We start from the raw sequence: 21,446 nt of genomic DNA on the forward strand, positions 1-21,446 counted from the left end.
TCAGTGCTAAATCAATCCCACAGAATAGTTTAATATTTCAAAATAGTCATAGCATATAGCTTGAGAATCAAAACATGATATTCGATAGAATAGCTAATTAAAATATTTGGTGATTCAAATATGCAAGAATTATCCTTATAGCATAAAGAATCAATCATTCATAGCATTTCATCATTCTTTTATTTGATAGGACTCCCCTTTTTATCATAGACATTGCTTTCATAAACATTCATTTGGAGTCAGTTTTTAAGTCAAACTTCATTGAAAACATAGTAAAACTAGATGAGTTCAAATCACTTCAACTTGCAAATATGTATGTAAATGAAATTATGAATAAATAATTTGAAATTCATTAATTAAAAATCATGCTTTAAACAACCACCATGAATTTCAAGAACCTTTAAAGAGCTAAATAGGAAAAAATACTTTAAAACCACCAATTCATACATATGAAATCATTTTGCATCAAAATAAACCAATAATTATTAGTTTAACCATGATTCATGCTATTAAGTAAAAATAAGAATTATCCATAAGAAAATCTTTTTTGAAATTAAAAGATTTAGTTGAAAGAGCTTTAGACTCCGTGGATGGAAGAACCCATCGATAAACATCCACATACCTTAGAATAAAACTTTAAAAAAATAAACATAATTTATCATATAATTAAAATAATTTAGGTATGAGAGTGAAATGAATACTCTCATTGAAGCCTTACATACCTGGAATCCGAAGCGTTACTCAGAATCGAAGGACTTAATAAACACTCTTGAATCCTAGCGTTTTCTACTCGCCGGAGCATTTTGTGTACTACCCGGAGTATATGAATCACCAGAATAGAATTTCTCCACTACTAAGAACTAAAACTATATTTTGAGAATGAGTAAAGGAGTGTATAGAGAGAAGAGTTGCTTGAGAAAGCTTGATAAACAAAATGATGAAATAAGGTGAGTATTTATTGGTGTGAAGGAGAGACCTAACAATAATTAAAATAATTATAAAGAAAAATATGAAAATTTAATGAAAGATTGTGATGTCATGGGTGATGTCAAATGAAGGACTATTGATGTCATGGGTGATGTCAAATGGATCTAGATCTTTCTATGGTTGGTGAGATGAACCTTTTTTTAACGGAATATCCTTTTTCGGAGCTTCGTTTGAAAAAGATAACTTCCTTATTAAGATTTGGTGTCTCATATGAATAGTTTCTCTAGAAGTATGCTTTCATGTTGTTCAAGAATCATCCGATTTGGAGTATCCTACAGTGAGATATGATTTTTCTTCTACATACACTTCATTTCGTCACAATACCCATGTATTGCAACAATTAATTTATTTAACCTACTTAACCTCCGAAACTTAAAATATGGTACAAAAATCGTAGGTAATGATGTTCGGATTATTTAGAAATTTGAATCACCTAATTTGAACAATCTTATTATAAGTTATGCCCAAAATACAGAAGCGATATCATTTTCATCGAGAATTGAAACATCATATACAATTTTTTTTAGAGGATGTTACATGACCATTTATGAAATTTTATCACAATTTTATCCCAATACCCACACAAAGTATAAATTTTTTCTCTTTATTGGTTCAATTTTTCGTTGGATTGATTTTTACCCCTTTCTATGAGTCGAAAGAAGAGAGAGCAAGAGACCAAAAAGGCCACGACCGGTGTGGCCCACTGTCTTCTCCCTCATTTCCGTTCCTTCCTCTTATGAACAAAACCAAACGCAATAGCTTTTGTGTTTCACATCACAAAAAAAGTGCGCACTAATATTCCATCCCTTTTCCCACTCACACCAAATGTCCACCACCATCGCTACTCCGCCACAGCGCCAGCACACCTTTTGGTGTCACGAATGCGACATGAGCGTCTTCCTCCTCCACCCACCCCCCACAAATCCTCGTTGCCCTCACTGCCATTCCGATTTCCTCGAGCATATGGACTCTATTACCCCTACCCTTCTTCCCCAATTTCCAAATTTACCCAACCCCACCTCCGACATTGAACCCCCCACCACTTTCACTCCCTCCGACGACAACTTCCTCCTCAATAGTCCTTATCTCCACCGTCTAATCCGCCATCTCACCACCACTAACGACGCTCCCACCGACAATCCTCACAACAACTCGGCTTCCAGATCAGCTGTGGAGTCACTTGAAATACTTCAAATTAGCTCTTCTATGCTTGAAAATGATCCGGTTATTCCTTGTGCTGTTTGTAAAGACCAATTTTTACTCGACATGCAAGTCAAAATGTTGCCCTGCAAACACATGTATCATTCTGATTGTATTTTGCCGTGGTTAGAAATGAACAATTCCTGTCCAGTTTGTAGGTTCCAGTTACCCACGGAGGAAGATGAAGTTTGCCGTAGACGTCAGAATTTTGTAGCGGCAATGAGTTTGGAAGAGTTTCTGGGTGAGCAAGACGATTTGCTTGGGTTTAGGCGCACACTTAGACGTGTTGCGAGGAGGCATCAGCTGGACAGGGAGGATACGACTAGGGGTGACAGTTTGGAGTTTCTGCTTTCGCCTACTCAAATTGGCCAGGCTGGTCAAGGAGTTGGGGTTGTTACGAGGGCTAATAGTGTGGAGACCGTATCAAGTTGGCCGAATTGGCAGCTGGAATGTGACAGCGAAGATGAAGTAGGTGGGAGTGGTAACAGCATTGATGGTTAAGGGTATACTCTTGTCAAATCTTGAAGTTGGCCTTCTTCTTTAAGCAGTGTTAAGGTATGCTAGATTGTTTTCTGCAGACTTGTTTCTTATGTCTTTTGGATTCATAGTGCAATGTTGACTGTACGTTCTATGTGATGTTTTTCTTATTATAAAGTTGATTTATGTGGATTCTCTTTGTGGTCTTATTGGTTATGATTACTATATCTTGCAATTAACCTGCTGTAAATTACTTCTAGCCTATGTGGACAGATGAAGTACTAGCATTTTCTGCTTCTGAATATAGGCATGCACATATGTAAGTGAGACATATCCTTATTATGTTTCAATTGTGCATCAACTCTGCATCTATGGTTGGTTACACTTATAGTATTCGAGAATGCGACATTTCTATCCTTTGGTAATGAGGACCTATGAATAATGGAAACTATAAAAAGTTGGTATATGGGTGATAGCAAATTATTTGAAACTAATCTACCAAAGGTGAGTAGCTTGGCATGTATAATCAGGAAACCAGAGGAAGTGGTTCAGTGCCATGTTTTTGTTCTGATAAATTTATCCTTATCCAATTAGGGGTATAGAAATGGATTATAGTTAGGACTGCATGCATCGAGATTTTCTATAGTTAACATGTTTTCTAGAAGTAAATAAGGGACTTACAATAGCTATGGATTGTATATTCATAAGCTGTTATTTGGCAAGTTGTGGAGATATCCATTTCTTATTCTTCGAAGTATGTAGAGCTCTTACTCTGTGAGAGCTTGTGTTTTGAAATACTAATCCAACCTTAAGTACATTAATAATTGTTGAAAGTCAAGATAACTAATGTTGTTTGTGTTAAAATGTATCTAGGTTGTAATATGATACATTCTTATGTTTGTGTCATAAATAGGAATCGTGGTAATTAGGGAAGTTTCATTAGTCTAAACTTTCCTTACTCTATGTAGTCTGAAATTTCCTTATATTCATACAGTTAAGCCATTATATAAGAAGCCATGTTATATTTTGTTATCAATTAATTTAAACAAGAGTTTTCTCTCCCTTTTTATTGGTAAAAGTATTGAATTAAAGAGCAGCCTCTGGCAGAAATGTAAGGTAAGGCTGCGTACAATAGACCCTTGTGGTCGGGTCCTTCTCCGGATCCTGCGCATAGCGGGAGCTTCAGTGCACTGGGCTGCCCCTTTGCTTGTACTTCCCCATCCCTTTTAAGTACCAATATTTTATGAGTTCAGTAGTTATCATAGGCATTGCCCAGCTAACCACTATAATGTTCAGAACAAAATGCCACCTGATGATTGATATCCTCATTCTATTTTTCACATAAAGGGCACCTGTTGCAGATATTGATCCCCTTTTTCTGAAGGTTGTTTTTAGTAAGGCAAGCTCTGTGTGCCACCAACCATGTGAAACTGTCCACCTTTAGGGGTGCTCTGTTTTCCCAGATGGTTTTCCATGGCCAGTTAGAAAAGCTACCAGTTTAATTTTTTAATTGCTGGTAACAAGTTCTAACTTTTCTGGTTTGTATCAGTGTCTATGATCTGGGAAAAGACCTTAATAGCTTCCATTTGAAACTGCTTGTCAAGCCAAACATTTCCATCATGTCATTATCTTACTTTTCATGCCTCTCAGGTATCCATTCTTGCAGCAATTCTTCCGACCATACCTTGGGCTATTAATTAAACTTCCTTTTCAAGAAAAATATTCTGCACAACTTCTTTTTTGATTTTCCTTTTTCATGGTATCAGATATTGGGTATTGATCCCTCCTATTAACGTTTGAATTTCCAGTAACTGTTCCAGAAATGTCTTATTCTCTGGTCTGTCTTAATGGGTGTATTTCCAGTCATTGTTTGGACTCACTGTTCAGTTACTCTTCAAACTCCAATTCAAGTTCCTACAAAGAGTTGCATTACTATACTTATTTTGATGAGTGAGAATACATTCCTTTCTTTGTGGTGCTGTGAAAAATACTTTTTTTTAATGCACCTACCTCCCAAAAGCTCATAGCCGATGCTGAGCCCTAGTAGGTAGAATTCTTTTGCATCCTATCCTCGATCTAATCCAAATTCATTTTTTGCTCCTTTACGAGAAAAAAAGAATATAACTTGGGGTCGTTTGGTAATTGGTTAGACTTAAGTATGTATTGGTAATACATGGATTAGTTATGAGAGAATCTATGTATTATTTTATGTCGAGATTAGTTATGTAGGGTTTCATTATTCATGTATTAGTTATTCCACCTTCTCTCCAACATGAAATAATATCTAGATTCCCTTATAACTTATACATGTATTAGTTATGCAGGATTCTAATTTGTAAACCAAAAACCTTATTAATTTTATATATAAATAGCTTACCTCCTAACCTGCCAACTCCTAACCAACTGCCAAACATGGTATTACTTCTGTAGGATTAATACTTGCATAACTCTCCTCTCAATCAGCTATCAAACAATCCCTTAGGGTTTAAAAGGTAAACTTTTCATGAAGAGTTACGTTTTCTTCACGAGTATAAATGTACCAAGGGGGTGTTATATTTTCTAAGCAAAAAATGTTTTCAAAGAAGTCCATGAAACTCAAGGATCTTTCTAATCCATTTTCATTGCTCTGGTTGGTGTTATTAGAAGTCATTGTTTTGTCGCTTGAAGCGATGCAAAGTGAGGGTAATCACTTCATAGGTGAAGATATGCGCTTCAATCAAGTGTGTGCTTCAAACAATGACTCATTAAGTGATCTAAACATACATTGGTTATTTCTTTGGGTCTCAACATTGAGTTTGATAAAGATAGGCATTATTGTATATTGGATGTTGAAATTAGTATTTTAATTGCAATTTGATTATTATAGTACTAAATTCATATGTGCTTTCTATTTTTAATTTTTTTTTTTTGCAATTGTGCACTTCACTTCTCGTTTTTCTCTTCAAATCCTAAGGACCTTATCTCTTGTGTTTTTTTTCTTTTAAAAACACGGGCTCTGTTTACCAAAAAAAATGAAAAGAAGGATAAGTCTCTTGAAAAGCTGTGTTTTACACTTTTGCTCCATGGATTAAAAATCATGAACTGGTGACCAATTATAATTGAGGACTGCATATAAATTATAATTATGCGTTATTTAAAAGAACAAGATGCTATTTCTAGATACGTTATTAAGTCAAAAGATTGGTCAGGTTCATAGCAACTTTCTTGATACTACTTTGGATACTCTATAAGGCATTTTATCCTAGGAAAGCTTAAATAAGTGAGACAACGTCAAATACTGTGGAATAGTCATTAAAATACAGCAATCAGTCAATCATTCAACTATGTTTCATTTGGAGATTAGTTGGTCACTATATGAAGCCTTTACATTTCTACCCTGTATTTAGAGGATTCATTCTATATAGACTATCTTTATGGTGACTGTCGTCCACATGCCAGAAACCCCCTCTGTTTATTTTTTTGAAGTTTCTGGAGCCCTCCTTTTTTATCCACTTGGGATCGGCTATGCTTTACAAAGCTCATAAATTAATATTTAATTTCAATCTCTGATGTTAGACGATGAAATTTAAAGACACTAAAAAAGTAATTCACTCTTCAACATTCAGCATCCCTTGAAATTTCTTTTCCTGGATATTCATACGAAAAGCTTCATCAACCTTTCCTTGGAGAAATCTTAGTCACAGATTTCTCACGTGTCAGAAGATGCTAATCAAAGGTCATAAGTAGACTTCTTGGCTTCATGCCAAACGCTTAGAATTGGAGGAAGTTTCTTCTTTGTGTTTGACACACTTCAAAGAAAATTTTCCATGTCAGTGTGCTTCATATCATTGACATTCCTAGGCATGACACATTTAATTTTATTAATAATTCAGCATTCAAAAGCTCTTTGTGGATACTAAGTATGAACAATATCAAATAAGCACTTGTACTTCAGTTTTCACAATTATGATATTTTTTTGTGTCAAAAACCTATCAATTCAACTATGAGACCTTTTTTTACCAATAGTCTTCTTTCCTTGGCATCTCGCTAAGCACACACAGTCAAAGAAGATACATAAGTTGATCAGATACCTAAGAGGTCTGGCAATTGAATTTTCTGAAATTTGTTTTGTTTTTGCTGTTTCAAACCAACAGATTCTCTCTCCACAAAAGCTTGCCAAAGTCATCAATGATATGGATGTTGACAATTTTTTTCCTGTTATTTAAGTGCCCGTTTGACATCGTTTTCACCTTTTCTCGGAATATTATTCTGGAAAACTTGGACATAGACTTGTTATAATTTTCTTGAATTCAACTTCAATTTGAATCAATAGTTTCTATTGAAAGACAGGCTGGCTCAGAATACTCCAAAAAGTTGTTTTCACAATTCACTTCAAATCACTCACAAAATTACTACAATTAGAATTCATGTCCAAACATAGATTTTTCCATTTTTTTAATGATGACCGTGGTGTCCGGGCCAACTTTCACTCACCTCAAATAATTCCACAATATACCTATCACCTCCCACTAGCAACATGTACTAGGTAACTCTGTCCATCAAGGCTAGGATAGATGAGAAGAATCACCTAATGTTTTTTCTATCTCCACTTAGTTTTGGATCTGAGACCTCAGGGTTTCAACCACTTTATTGACTGCTAAGCCACACCCTTGGGTGTACACAACTCCAATTTCCAAATATCATTTTCAACTTGAAAACAAATACTATTTTTTTTCCAAATTCCAACAATTCTTATGTCCAAATGGCCGCTAAGTATTTCTCCATCCCCTACTTATTTGGAAGTGAGGCGTATTAGTGGTTATTATATCCAGTATTTCTCCATGTTACATAGTTTGGCGAAAATAACTTGTGGGGTAAATAGTTGTTATCGTATCTAAGTGTTTCTCCATCCTCTGGCTCGAAGAAATCCGCCGCACATTCCTCGGATTCCTTATAAAAGATACAAAAGTTCTTCGATTCCTTAGATACACAAGTTTAACTCCAAAAGAAGCACTTCATGAAGTCATACATAAGAGCCATTCATTATCTTTTTTAAAATTCCAAATCAAAGATTAATTTCATCGTTAATTTCACATATATTATATTTCCTTATTCTTTGAGAGACGTGAAAAGTGTTTTCCGGTGGCAATCAGGTTCATTTCAACTGGAGTTGGTACTTTCGATTTTCATATCTTTCCATATCTATTCTTTGCTCATACAGTTGTAGTTACATTTTGCTGACTTTAGACCTTTGAATAATTTATTAGTTCATACGCGTTTTCGTGGCTTTGGGTAGTGATGGTAGACTAGGGTCATGTTTTCGCTCAGGGACGGAGATGGGGACGGGGATGAGGGTAAGGAGGGGTAAGTGGGTTAAAGAAGCGTCTAGACTGAGAGTAGGTTCTTGGAACATTGGGACGTTAACAGGAAAATCCATAAAGCTAGTTAAGATTCTAAAGAAGAGGAAGATTAATATAGCTTGTGTCCAAAAGACCAAATGAGTAGGTTCTAAAGCTAAGGAGGTAGACGGGTATAAGCTTTGGTTCTCTGGTAGATCGAAGTATAGGAATGGGGTAGACATTTTAGTAGATAGTGATTTAAGAGATCAGATGGTGGATGTTAGGAGAGTCACTGATAGGATGATGTCGATTAAGGTGGTTGTTGAAGGGATCACGTTGAACATTATTAGTGCTTATGCGCCACAAGCGGGCTTAGGTGAAGAGGATAAGATGCCCTTTTGAGAGAATTTGGACGAGTTAGTGGGAGGCATACCGTCTACTGAGAAGCTTTTCGGTGGGGGGATTTCAATGGGCACATCGAGTCTATTTTGGAAGGGTATGATGATGTGCATGAAGGTTTTGGCTTCGTGGACAGAAATGGAGGAGTTTCATTTTTGAATTTCGCAAGAGCTTTTGGGTTGGTGATAGTCAATTCGAGTTTCCCAAAGAAGGAGGACCACTTGGTAACCTTCCGTAGTTCGGTGGCTAAGACTCAGATAGATTTTTTACTCCTTAGGAAGGATGATAAAGGTCTGTGCAAAGACTCTAAGGTCATTTCGATCGACAACCTTACAACCTGACATAAACTCTTGGTGATGGATTTAGGGATCAAGATGACGAGGAGGAAGAGGGTTGGGGATGACCGATCTAGGATCAGATGGGGGAGTTTGACCATGGCTAGTTCCTTGAAGATGGGAGAGAAATTGAAGGATATGGGGATCTGAGATAGTAGTGGGGATGCAAACAGTATGTGGGATAGGACGACTAGTTGTATTAGGGTTGTAGCAAGGGAAGTGTTGGGAGTCTTGACAGGTAGCCGTGGTCGGCATCGAAGGGACTGGTGATGGAATGAAGAAGTGCAAGGAAAGGTGGAAGCAAAGAAGATGACATATGCAAAGCTGATAGAAAGCAAGGATGAGGTGGAGAAGTGGACGAATAGGGAACTTTATAAGATAGCAAGGAAGGAGGCGAAGTCGGTGGTTTCGATGGCAAAAACGGCAGCTTTTGAACGCCTTTATGCTGAACTAGAAGAGAAAGGAGGGATAGGAAATTGTTCAGGCTAGCCAGGGCGCGGGAGAGAAGGGCACGTGATGTGGATCAAGTGAAGTACATTAAGGACGAGCATGGAAAAGTATTGGTAGAGGAGACCCTCATTAAACAGAGATGACAGTCATACTTTCATAAACTCTTGAATGAAAAAGGGGACAGAGAGATTGTGTTGGGACATTTGGAACATACAGTGAGGTGTCACGATTTTGGGTGTTGCAGGAGTATTATGGTCGAAGAGGTTAAGGGTGCTGTGCGTAGGATGCGCTGGGGAAGATCGACCGGACCTGACGAGATTCCTGGGGAATTTTAGAAAAGCGCGAGCTCGGTAGGTTTGGAGTGGCTGAGTAGGTTATTTAATGTCATCTTTAAGACGACAATGATGCCTGAAGAATGGAGGTCGAGCGTAATGATCCCTCTATACAAAAACAAGGGGGATATCCAGAGTTGCAACAATTATAGAGGTATTAAACTTCTAAGCCATACTATGAAAGTGTGGAAAAGAGTGGTGGAGATGAGGGTGAGGAGAGGCGTGTCTATTTCAGAGAACCAGTTCGGATTTATGTTGGGACGCTCAACTACAGAAGCCATCTATCTTATGAGGAGACTGGTGGAGCAGTATAGGGAGAGGAAGAGGGACTTGCATATGGTATTCATCGACCTAAAAAAGGCTTATGATAAAGTTCTACGAGAGATACTATGGAGATGTTTGGGGGCTAAAGGTGTACCTGTGGCATACATTAGGGTGATCAAGGACATGTATGAGGGTGCCAAAACCAGGGTAAAGATAGTAGGTGGGGACTTAGAGCACTTTCCAGTTGTGATGGGCTTGCATCAAGGATCAACTCTTAGTCTGTTTTTATTTACCTTGGTGATGGATGGATTGACACTACAAATTCAAGGTGAGGTGCCATGGTGTATGTTTTTCGCAAACGACATAGTCCTGATCGATGAGACTCGTAGCGGAGTTAACACGAAGCTGGAGGATTGGAGACATATCTTGGAGTCTAAAGGGTTTAAGCTGAGTAGGACCAAGACAGAGTATTTAGAGTGCAAGTTCAGTGAGACACCTCAGGAGGTTGGCGCGGAAGTTAGGCTTGGTGACCAGGTCATTCAAAAGAAAAGTAGTTTCAAGTACCTTGGGTCTATCATGCAAGGCAGCGGGGAGATTGACGATGATGTCACACATCGTACTGGGGCAGGGTGGATGAAATGGAGGCTCGCTTCCGGTGTGCTATGCGACAAGAAGGTGCCACCACAACTTAATGACAAGTTCTACAAAGTGGTGGTTAGATCGGCTATGTTATGTGGGATGGAATGTTGGCCAGTTAAGGTCTCTCACGTTCAAGAGATGAAAGTTGCCGAAATGAGAATGTTGAGATGGATGTGTGGGCATACCAGGAGCGACAAGATTAGAAATGAGATTATTCAGGACAAGGTAGGAGTGGCCTTGGTGGAAGACAAGATGCGGCAAATGCGACTGAGATGGTTTGAGCATGTGAAGAGGAGAGACACAGATGCCCCAATGCGGAGGTGTGAGAGGTTGGCCATGGATGATTTCAGAAGAGGTAGGGGTAGGCCGAAGAAATATTGGGGAGAGGTGATTAAACAGGACATGGCGCAGTTACAGCTTACGGAGGACATGACCTTAGATAGGAGGGTGTGGAGGACCTATATTAGGGTAGAAGGCTAGTACATAGTCTCGTTATTCTTCCGTATTAGAAGGCACATTAGTGCATTATAATTTCTTGTGCTCTGACTTCTGTTATTATCTATTACTTTCTGTACTTTGATTACTCTATTTTATCTGTGTCGTTGTCGTTATTTGCTTCCCCATATCGCTTTGATCTTCTTAACCTTATCTGACCTCTTTTTATGCCTCTATTGAACCGAGGGTCTCTCGGAAACAGCCGTCCTACCTTGGTAGGAGTAAAGTCTGCGTACACTTTACCCTCCCCAGACCCCACGTTGTGGGATTTCACTGGGTTGTTGTTGTTGTTGTTGTTGTATTCTTTGAGAAAAGAACCTATGGGGAGGGAAGGGGAAACCGGTGAATGTTGCTAGTCAAGTGGTCACTTGTAAGTTTGCTGGAATCAGTCATGAGTTAACCTAGCACCTGTGTGCAGTTTATGCTGATTGTAATAGAGTAGTGAGAGGGGAGCTGTGGGATGAACTTGAAGTGAATAGAAACAGTTTTGAGGGGCCTTGGGCGGTGTGTGGGGATTTCAATGTTACTAGATTTGTCAAAGAGAGATCAATCTGCCACAGAATCTCTGGAGCAATGGTAGAATTTTCAGAGTCCATTAGTAACTTGGAGCCAGTGGATCCTCCTCTATTTAGAGGGTCTTTTACATGGAGAAGGGGGGAAATCACAATAGTGCTTCAAGGATTGACAAATTTCTATACTCAGCGGATTGGGAGGATGCTTTCCTTTAGGTCAGGCAGACTCTTCTTCCAAGAGTAGGGTCGGATCACAACCCTATCCTTCTCACATGTGGGGACTGGAGTTGGCACAACATATTTTAAATTTGAAAATTGGTGGCTAGAAGTTGAGGGCTTTAAAGAATAACAATTCACAACAATTGGATAAAGAGTTTTAGAATAGGGGAGGGTGGTTTGGAGATATTTCAGAGCCATGTTGGTGGTATTTGAAGCCGTTTCTGGTCTAAAGTTGAATGGGAGGAAAAGTAGTATCTTCCCTATCAAAGAGGTAACAAATGCTCGGTCTTTGGCTTGTGTGTTGGGGTGTGAAGTGGACATTTTGCCCATTGTGTATTTGGGTATGCCACTACACAGGAAAAACAAAGAAGTAGAGATATGTGACAACATTATAGAAAGGTTGAAACGAGACTAGCGCAGTGGAAAGCACAATATTTGTCTTTAGGGGGGAAGAGTCACACTAATAAACTAAGTATTGGGCTCTCTACTCCTGCCAGTGTAGTGAAGAAGCTAGATAAACTAAGAAATTTTTTGTGGAAAGGCAACAAAGAGGGGGGAGGGGTTATAATCTAGTTGAGTGAGAGGTCACTCAATTAAGAAAAGGACAAGGAGGACTAGGAATAAAAAATCTAGAAATTCAAAACAATTGCCTTTTGATGAAATGGCTTTGGAGATTCTGTGATGAAGAAACTTTCCTCTGGAAGGAAGTAATTGTTCACAGGTTTGGACAGAACAGTCCTTGGAAGGATAACTGGAGAGGGGAAGTACCATTGTAGGATAGGGCAGTGTTGTCAAAGGCGTGCTTAAGCCCTGAAGCGAGGCTCAAAACGTGTTGAGCACTTCACCTCGCTTTATGTGCACTTCATTGTTGTCATCATGGTTCTAAGGCACATATTTCCTTGCCAATGAACCTCTTCTGAAGAGGTGACACTAAAGAATTGATATTTCACTTTATCTTAATCTTTTTTCAATTTCCTTGTTCATATGTATTTCATTCATGTTTATAATTATTAATCTTGGACTAAACATATATATTTGTATTTTTTTTCTCCTTTTGCGCCTCTTTTCATTAAAGGCCACACTTTATTTGCGCTTTGCGCTTAAAGCCCCAACGAATCATAGAGCTTCTTTTTGCGCTTTTCGCCTTTGATAACACTGGGATGGGGGAAGTACAATTGCTGGATAAATTTTCAGATCTCATGTTACTATCTAGCAATCATGAAATTGTTGTGTCTGATTGTTGGTCCCTCAAGGTCGGGATCTTAACTTCGGAAGGCACTGAAATGACTGGGAGGTAGAAAGAGTTGTTGACTTGCTAAAAGCAATAGATACTTTTGGTGTGACAACAATGGAGCCTGACAGACTTAGATGGAGACAATGTTCAGGAGGAAGTTTCACAATAAATAAGCTATACAAGAGGGAGAATGACATTATGTAGGAGGAAGAGTTGAAGATATGGAGAAATGTCTGGAAGAACATAGCCCCTAAAAGTGAAATGCTTCACATGGATAGTGGTAAAAAAGGCATGCCTTACTCAAGAAGTGTTACAAAAGAAGGGGAGAGTTGTGGTGACTAGATGTTTTTTGTGCAATGAGGCTGGGGAGACGAACAATCACTTGTTCCTACACTGTAAATTCACTGCCCAATTGTGGAACGTATTTTCCAGTCTCACAATGACAGTGTGGACAATGCCTGAACATACAACTGATCTAATGAGTTGTTGGATGAAAAGAGGTGGAAGTAAAAGTCAAAAAAATGGAGGATAATGCCCTCTTGCATATGATGGTCAGTTTTGAGGGAGAGAAATAGAAGGTGTTTTGTAGACAAGATCAGATCAGTCCATGATGTCAAATGGAATTGTATGGTGACTTCATTTTTTTTGGTGTAAACAAAACTGTATAGAGGAAATAGAGGAGTTAGTAGAATTTCTAAGAGCTTTGTAAAGCTAGAGTCTACTTTCTTTGTAACATGTTTTTGATGGTGGCCAGCATTCCCAATGCTGAAGAATACAACAATACTAATTCTCAAAAATGAACCTATGGGGAGGGCTAATTTATGGCAGGAACTCGAATTTTTTTTGGAAAGTTCAAAAAGAAACATTTTATAACTCTAAAAGTTTTTAAAAAGAAAGTATAAATCCAATTTCAAAAATTCGAAAGCGGAATTTGTATTTGTAGATTTTTTTTTGAGAATGGTAGCCGTAATCTATATATCCACAGGTATTCTACATCATAATATGTAGTCCCTCTTAAAAAGTATTACAACTTACGACTTGAACATCTATTTGTTGGTCTATTAATAGTCTAAAACATCAAAAATATCTTTTGTTTGAGCTATTAATTTCTGTTTACACCAAAAGTAGAACAGAGCTAAACAATTCATTTTAAGCTCCTACAAGTTGCTCTGCTTGTCTTCAAAACATCTCTTATTCTTTTCTTTCCACATTGTCCACGAAATGCATGCAGGGACAATCTTCCTCCATCCTTCCTTTTTGGCTGTATTGCCATCCTTGTTCCAGCAGTTTAGCAATCCTATTATGTTCCCTAGCCTCTCCCATTTAGTCTTCCTAAGATAAATGAATATCTTCCACAACCGGTTTGTTCACATACAATATAAACAACTATGGTTGATTGTCTCCGCTTGTTCCCCACATAAAACCCATCTAGAATATAGATGAACGCCTCTCTGATTCAAATTCTCATGTGTCAATACCACTTCTTTAACGAGAAGCCAGGTAAAGCAGTTCACTTTTGTAATGAATCTCCCATTCCCTTTTATTCCACATTATAACAATGTCACCCCTAGACCCACTAGCTTCCAATCGGACATGGTTAATCCAATTGTTCCCCCCAAACTTCCTTCAGTATCTTTGTAATATGCCCGTTAGCTCTATTTTCTAGACACACTACATCAACTTTCCATGTAGATAGAATGTGTCTAATTAGCTTTGTCTTTCTGCCACAATTTAGCCCACTAACATTCCAAGGCACTCTTTCCAACTACATTGATCTTGTATTGCCAGGTGTCGCCCCTACTATTTGAACCATAACTCCAGAATTTAACATCAAGCTCTAACCCTTTCAATTCATTCACCCCCTTCTTTTTTTACAATGGCTTGCTCCTCCTTGTTCATCTGATTGTCTAATAGTTCTCATTGCACCCTTTAAGATCTACACCCAATTCTGCACTTAGTTTGATGATGTGTTGTTGAATCCATTCTGAATTGTTTGTGTCTTGAACAACCTCGTCAACTGGTAATTGAGGATCCTCTGGTGTAGTAATGATAGATTTACCTCCCCCTAGAATGACTTTGAAGCTTATGTACCTACCACTTTCATTAAATATGAGAGTACAAAAAACTCTGAAAAGTGGTCTTTCATGTTCCATATCTTTATTGTCTTCCTCTTTTCTTCTGTAGCTTCTTTGAAGACGAACACCAACCACTTCATGACATTAATGCTAATAGTAACTTGGCTCATTAAATATCTACTGCGCTCGATCCAGTTGAACCATAATTCTGAATCTGAATATCTCCTTATAATGTCAGAGAATTTAAACCCTGCATTATAAAAAAAATCCTGTCTTCCCATAGATATTTGAGAATTCCGGCCAGAGCAGCCTTAGAATTTCTCCCCTGGAGAGTAAAAACAATTTAAAATGGACCAAAACTGTCAACCTTGAAAAAAGTGGACCATCAAGTATCCAGTAATTGGATATGAAAATCAACACCCTAAATCTTGTGAACAATGTGGACTCGAATTTGTTGATTCTCATTTTGATCGAACCCATCATGACCCAAAATGGGAGGATACATGGACAACATCCGATGCCTGCCATGGCACAGAGTGAACCGATTTAGTGTAGTGACTGCCCACTTCATATCCATATACCACAATTCAATTAATTAACTTCAATATACGATGTTTCTCACGCCCCAAAATGGGAGAAAACGTGGCATGACACGCGTATGCCTGCCAACTTGCACCGAGCAAACCTATTTAGTGTAGTGAGTACCTATTTCATACCTATATACATCAATTTAATTAATTAACCTCAATATTTAGTGAGCAAGTCTAAGCGAATAATATCAAATCAACATACTCGTCAACCAAGTCATAAAATAAAATTGTTATTTGCAAATCCAAATGGGAATCCATAACCCAAATATAATACAAGTACATCTATGGTTTCTCTATAAAATTATGAATGAATTAATAAAGTTACGAGACTAGCTCGTCCTATACAAAATGAAAATATAACAATGTGAATCACACAATGGCACGATCTTAAATGTGGGCTCACCAAAAGTATGAATCTGCAAGAATCCTACCCCGTACACTGACCACCTTGCACCTGATCGTCTGCTAGACCTAACACCATTTAAACAAATGATGCCTGGGTATTAGAATACTCAGATAGGCATCATAGTCACCACCCGTAATAGGGCAAGAGTTGTACAAATATTTAATTGCATGAGAGGTGGATTATATACACAGTTTAATTCATCAATGCATATAACATGAACATAATTTATAAATACATGAGAGGTAAACTAAATCAAAATTTGATTTATCAAAGCATGGAAGAAGCACCAATCATGTAAAACATGTTTAGATCTTTCTGAACCCTATCAAGTGTCATGTTATTCCACAATTTCAATGTCCATATCTCAAGTCTCGTATCCATATGCGTTGTACACTCGGGATTCTATTTGTGAGGCCCAACGTACTCTCCCCGCCAGATAGGCAGGCTGTGGTACATTGGGCTATAAAATCCACAGGCCCGGTCATCCCCTCAACCAAATGAGCAAAGATACACCAGGTGTAGAACACACGGGTACGGTCATTCCGTCGACCGGATGAGCAAATCAATATCAAATTTTTGTAGAAATCTTGTTACTTTCATTTTCTCAAGTCATGGCCTTTGGCAGAATCACTTTCACTGAATCAAGTTGACAGTTTCACTTGTATAATGCAAATCAAGAGAGTGATTCCAACAAGTCCATCAAAAGTAAACTATTAATTTGTAATCAACAAGTAACAAAATATCAAGTACATAATATAGTGCATTGCGCAATTACTCCAAGAATCATTTAAAAAGCTTCAAATGATTTTATAACTTCCAAACTTGGCCGATCAAGCATATTATTATTCTTAATCCCAACTAAGGAGTAAACCATGCTAGCTTGTCCCACATATGCATGAGATCTCATTAACATTATCATTCAAGTAATGAAGTTGTTTTTAAAAACATACAAGTAGCTAGAAGCCCGGCATACCTCATAACTATTAACGTCTTGCAACAATATCAATTTAGTCAACTAAGTATTTCACACTTCATCTAAATTTTCGAAAATTCCATTTTCATTCACTCTAGGCGATGTCTTGATTAATCACATTAAATAATTTCAACATTTTTTAATATATTCATTTGAGCTGTATACATCCACTTTTTTAAAACCCATAGGCATTATTCATCATCTCCTTCACCAATTTCATAACTTTCATTAATATCGAGTTAGAAGTTTTCTCTTATGGTTACCCCAACCACAACCCAACTCAGATAATATCTTTCACAGCCATAAATACTCGTAAATAACTCACACTTTTTGTTCAAAAGTGTTGAAATTACCTTCTTGAAGAAAACCCTAAATTTCAACTTTAGGGATTTTTTTAAAGATCCTTGATGTTCTTGATATAATCTAGTAAATCCAAAAGTGTAATGGTATTAATACAAATGTTAACTCCAACCAACACAAAATATAGGACCAAACTTACCTTGGTTGGCATTGAAATGGATTCTTGGCCAACGTTCCCTGAAGGACTACCGCTAGACACGAGAGTTGTGGGTTTTGTTGCTCATTGTAAGGATGAAGAGGCTTTCTTTTAATGCCAATAGTTACTACCTTTGTCCTGGACCCACTTAGTGGGAAAAACTTCTATTTTAAATTCCCAATTTTTTTGCCATGGAATATCATAGCATAGGATTTTAATACTTGCTCTTTAGCTGCTATATATATTCACGGCAGCTGCTTATTTCATTCCTTTCCTCTTTTGTTTTTTAGATTCATCATCCACTTTCAACATAAAAATAATCACTCCATTAATGCACTTCTGAACCATGTTATATAAGTATTAACATGTTCAAACAATATTTTAATTATTCCGACGTCGTAGTTGATACAAAAACAAATATTTCCTAGAATTGTAGGCAATATCTCGTTACAGATTCATCAACTGGAATCCTAGAAATTTGGCTAAAATAACCTGCAGAGGAGGTTGCACAAGCTTGAGGGTTGTTGTAACAGTTTTTTAGGACATAATTGCCTGTTACTAGGATTGCTTAGTTGCATATGCATTCTTAGCAGGAAGTTGGCTGTAATGCCAACATCAATTATAGGTTGAAGGGTACCATATTTATTTTGCAAAAAAAAAAAAACAATACACTAGCCAGGTTGTGCAAGTCAATAAGATTCTGTAAGATTTTCTTGAGGGTAGTTTGTGATGGGTATGGCATGAGATTTTTATTTCCAAAGGACATTTGATTTCTCACCATAGTTGTCGAAGAGTTAAGTTTCTAAAAGTTAGCTGAGCTAGATCCCTAGGCATGCAAGCTTCCCAGTTTCGGAAAAAACCTCTCTACCTCCACGAGGTAGTGTTAAGGTTTGCGTACACTCTACTCTCCCCAGATGTCACTTGTGGGATCCACCAGGTATGTTGTTATTGTTGTAATAAGGACACCTAATCTCAAAAACGAATGAGGAACTTGAATAAAGTTCTTTTCCTTGAGGGGCTACGGGAGTTTGTGCATGTAACTTTGCTGTTTGGCAGGGTAGAGTTCAACAGGTGTGCTTCTTTACAGTGGCTTCTCATAGGTAAGCAAAGTTCAATATCCTTGTTAGGGTCTTCTTTGCCATTCTTCTTCCTCCTACAAAAAAAACAGCATTGCCCCTTTGACTCGGTTCCTTCTTGCATACCATCACGAGAACCTTTGCTGATCAGTTGGTTAAATGATGTCATTAACATTGGATCTAAGGAAGTCAAATTTTCCACGACTGAAGAGCTGTCTCTTCTGCGGTTTACTCCTTAAGAGTCTCAGAAGGTCTTGTCACGTCCTTCTAAAATTTGGATTATTCCATATTACAACAGTTTTCTTGAGTGATCTCTGGTGTACTCGCAATGTCTTTACTCTTCTAAGTGTCTTTCTTTGGCGTCTTTATTCATGGATTGCATGGATCAGTTAGGTCAAAATTAGAAAATTGCTCATGACAATTTAATCGAACATACTGGGCAGACATTGTTTAAATTTATCTTTTCAATTTTTCTGTTCATAATTATATAATACCAAGTTGGGGCTTGGTTAGGACGATTGAATTGCACTTCACTTCTAGGCCTGTATTAGGTTTGAGACATAGGTTTCTTCATGGCTGCATACTGCAGCAGCTGTAATGACTCGGACAAGTAACGCGAGAAACTTATGCAGGTAAGTTGCAAACTTTTGACTTATCCTTCCCAACGATATCCTTGAAGGTGATATATATCCATTAAGAAATTGGTGGATTAAAGAACAATAGAATGTTACTGCTTTTTTACTGCCTAAAGGTTTAAAGGATAAGACAATGAAATCAAAGAGAATATTGCTTATTAATATTATTATGCATTAATAACGTGTATATATCAGATGATCGTTTGAAGGGTTAATCTTTTAGACTGTTGCCTGTGTTACCTTCAGTAAGATCATGTTTTAGGAAGGGATTTTATGGGCTACTAGTGGGACTTTGGAAAATCAAATATGGAATACTTCGTTGGGTCTGTTTATTTTGATCTCTTAAGTGACATTTTGTTTGAGCTGAAACGCATATCCGAGATTTCTATATCACCGATGCACTGATTTTGTTTATAATGTATTTTATTGATTTTGACTCCTTTTTCTTATTATTATATTTCATTTTGCAGGTACTGTATAGTTGTTACTTGTTACTACTAATTAGGAATATCCAAGAGAATAATTTTGCCATAAATCGTCTGGTGAATTGTAAATCATGATTCATAACCACGCTTCTGCCAATAATCAAACTTTTGTTATGGCAATATCATGTGTTGCTTGTGAAAATAGTAGTCTATTGTGATACCTCTACAAGCAATAATAATATTCTCAAATTTTGGTTGAAGTGGATATGCATGCATTCCCCTTGCCCACCCCAGTGGGGTCTTGTGTGCTCTAATCTTTCTAGGTAGGCATAATACATAAATATTTTCTAGGTAGGCATAATATATAAATATGTATTAATAGACACTTAAACTTGTACAAAGTTAAACAAGTAAATATGTGTTCTACATTATAATTCAAGTGATATATACTCAAACTGATTTGTATTATATCATGTAGAATGGTGTATCTAATTGTTTAGTTTTATATAAGTTTAAGTGTCTATTTGTGCACACTCAAAATTGTAAGGCATAAATGTCAGTTGAGATCAAGTTTAAGGACACAGTTATGTATTATGCCTTCCCGATCAGTGAGTGTTCTTTCCATAATTTTGAATAGCCATCCTTTTCATTCCTAAAAAAACGATGGGGTCACCATCGTCGGTGTGTTATTTAGGTGAACTTGGTGGCGGCAGTTTCTCTTGGTGCTGTTCCATCATGTTTGTCGAATGCCGACCATCATTGGTTATTCTGCCAAAAATTATAGTATAACTTATATAAATTTTATAGTGTTAAGAGTTAATTACATTCTATCTTTATTTGTTTTTAAATTATAAAAATTCCTTAATTTTTGAGAAATTCGGATACATAAGTCATCTTCCTTAATACATAGTGATGTCTTTTATGCTATTGCGGTAAAAAACAAATTAACGGAAGATCTGTTAATTGAATATTTTGTAACGTTTAAAAAGAAAAAAAGTAAATCAAGAAAGCATAAATTATGGAAAATTTTTATCAGCAATGAGATTCAATCACTGGCAAATTAAAACATGCTAGTACAATTCAAAGTTCAAAATTCTTCTTCCTTTTCTTCCAAAAACACTTAATTTTTGAATTAAAATTGTTGACAAATTGTATTGATATAACATGAACATGTCAATCTTGTCGAAATCTCAAAAAGTGATGTGAGTTATGAACGATACAAAAATGATGAAATTGTTGTTGGTCAAAATATCGTTTTTGTGAATCTCAACTTAGTCAATGCAGTTGAATTAGAGATCGATGAGTTGAGTAAAAAATTGAAGATTTGGTACATCATACTGTAATTCATCTCTAATAATTATTATGAATGACATAGGAGTAAAACTGCACGTTGAGGTGAAGAAACAAGGGCCTGAATTTTCAATGTATCTGCTAAATGATACAACAGACAAAAAGGTTGAGGAGATACATAACTTTGATGGATCATCCATACCTTTTATAATGCTGTGTAATCATTTTTTGAATTGTATTTTCAAGATGGATAGATTTATTATGATACATTACTATTTATGTATCTTGTTTAAATTAATAAGTACTGCACATTCTATTAGATACATTAAATAAGTAATTGTTGTCCATAATGTCATGATCCAGATTATGGTGTGATGACATTTGCCTAACCAACCAAGACGAGTCAGCTAAGAGTATGAATCAATTCTATTAAGCGAAAGTGAAAGCGGAAATATAAAGTCTAATGTGATGTAGATAAGGATAAGCGAAAAAATAGATTCTAACTACCCAAGACTTGGTGTCACATGTACAAGCCACTATTTTAACAGAAATGAAAAAGATCCAAGTCTATATATTTCAGTCTTCAAGTAGAACACAACATAAAGTAAAAGGACGACG

General features: G+C 37.0%; 1 protein-coding gene across 1 annotated transcript; it reads left to right on the forward strand.

The window, feature by feature from the left end:
- Positions 1–1,640: 1,640 nt before the first annotated feature.
- On the forward strand, positions 1,641–19,798 carry LOC129875914 (E3 ubiquitin-protein ligase RING1-like). The gene is made up of 2 exons (XM_055951151.1): positions 1,641–2,742; positions 19,584–19,798. Exon 1 carries the CDS (start codon positions 1,813–1,815, stop codon positions 2,686–2,688), a length of 876 nt encoding a protein of 291 aa, XP_055807126.1. The 5' UTR covers positions 1,641–1,812; the 3' UTR covers positions 2,689–2,742; positions 19,584–19,798.
- Positions 19,799–21,446: the final 1,648 nt, after the last annotated feature.

The sequence above is a fragment of the Solanum dulcamara genome, chromosome 12 (genome assembly GCF_947179165.1).
Source record: "Solanum dulcamara chromosome 12, daSolDulc1.2, whole genome shotgun sequence".
Taxonomy (NCBI): domain Eukaryota; kingdom Viridiplantae; phylum Streptophyta; class Magnoliopsida; order Solanales; family Solanaceae; genus Solanum; species Solanum dulcamara.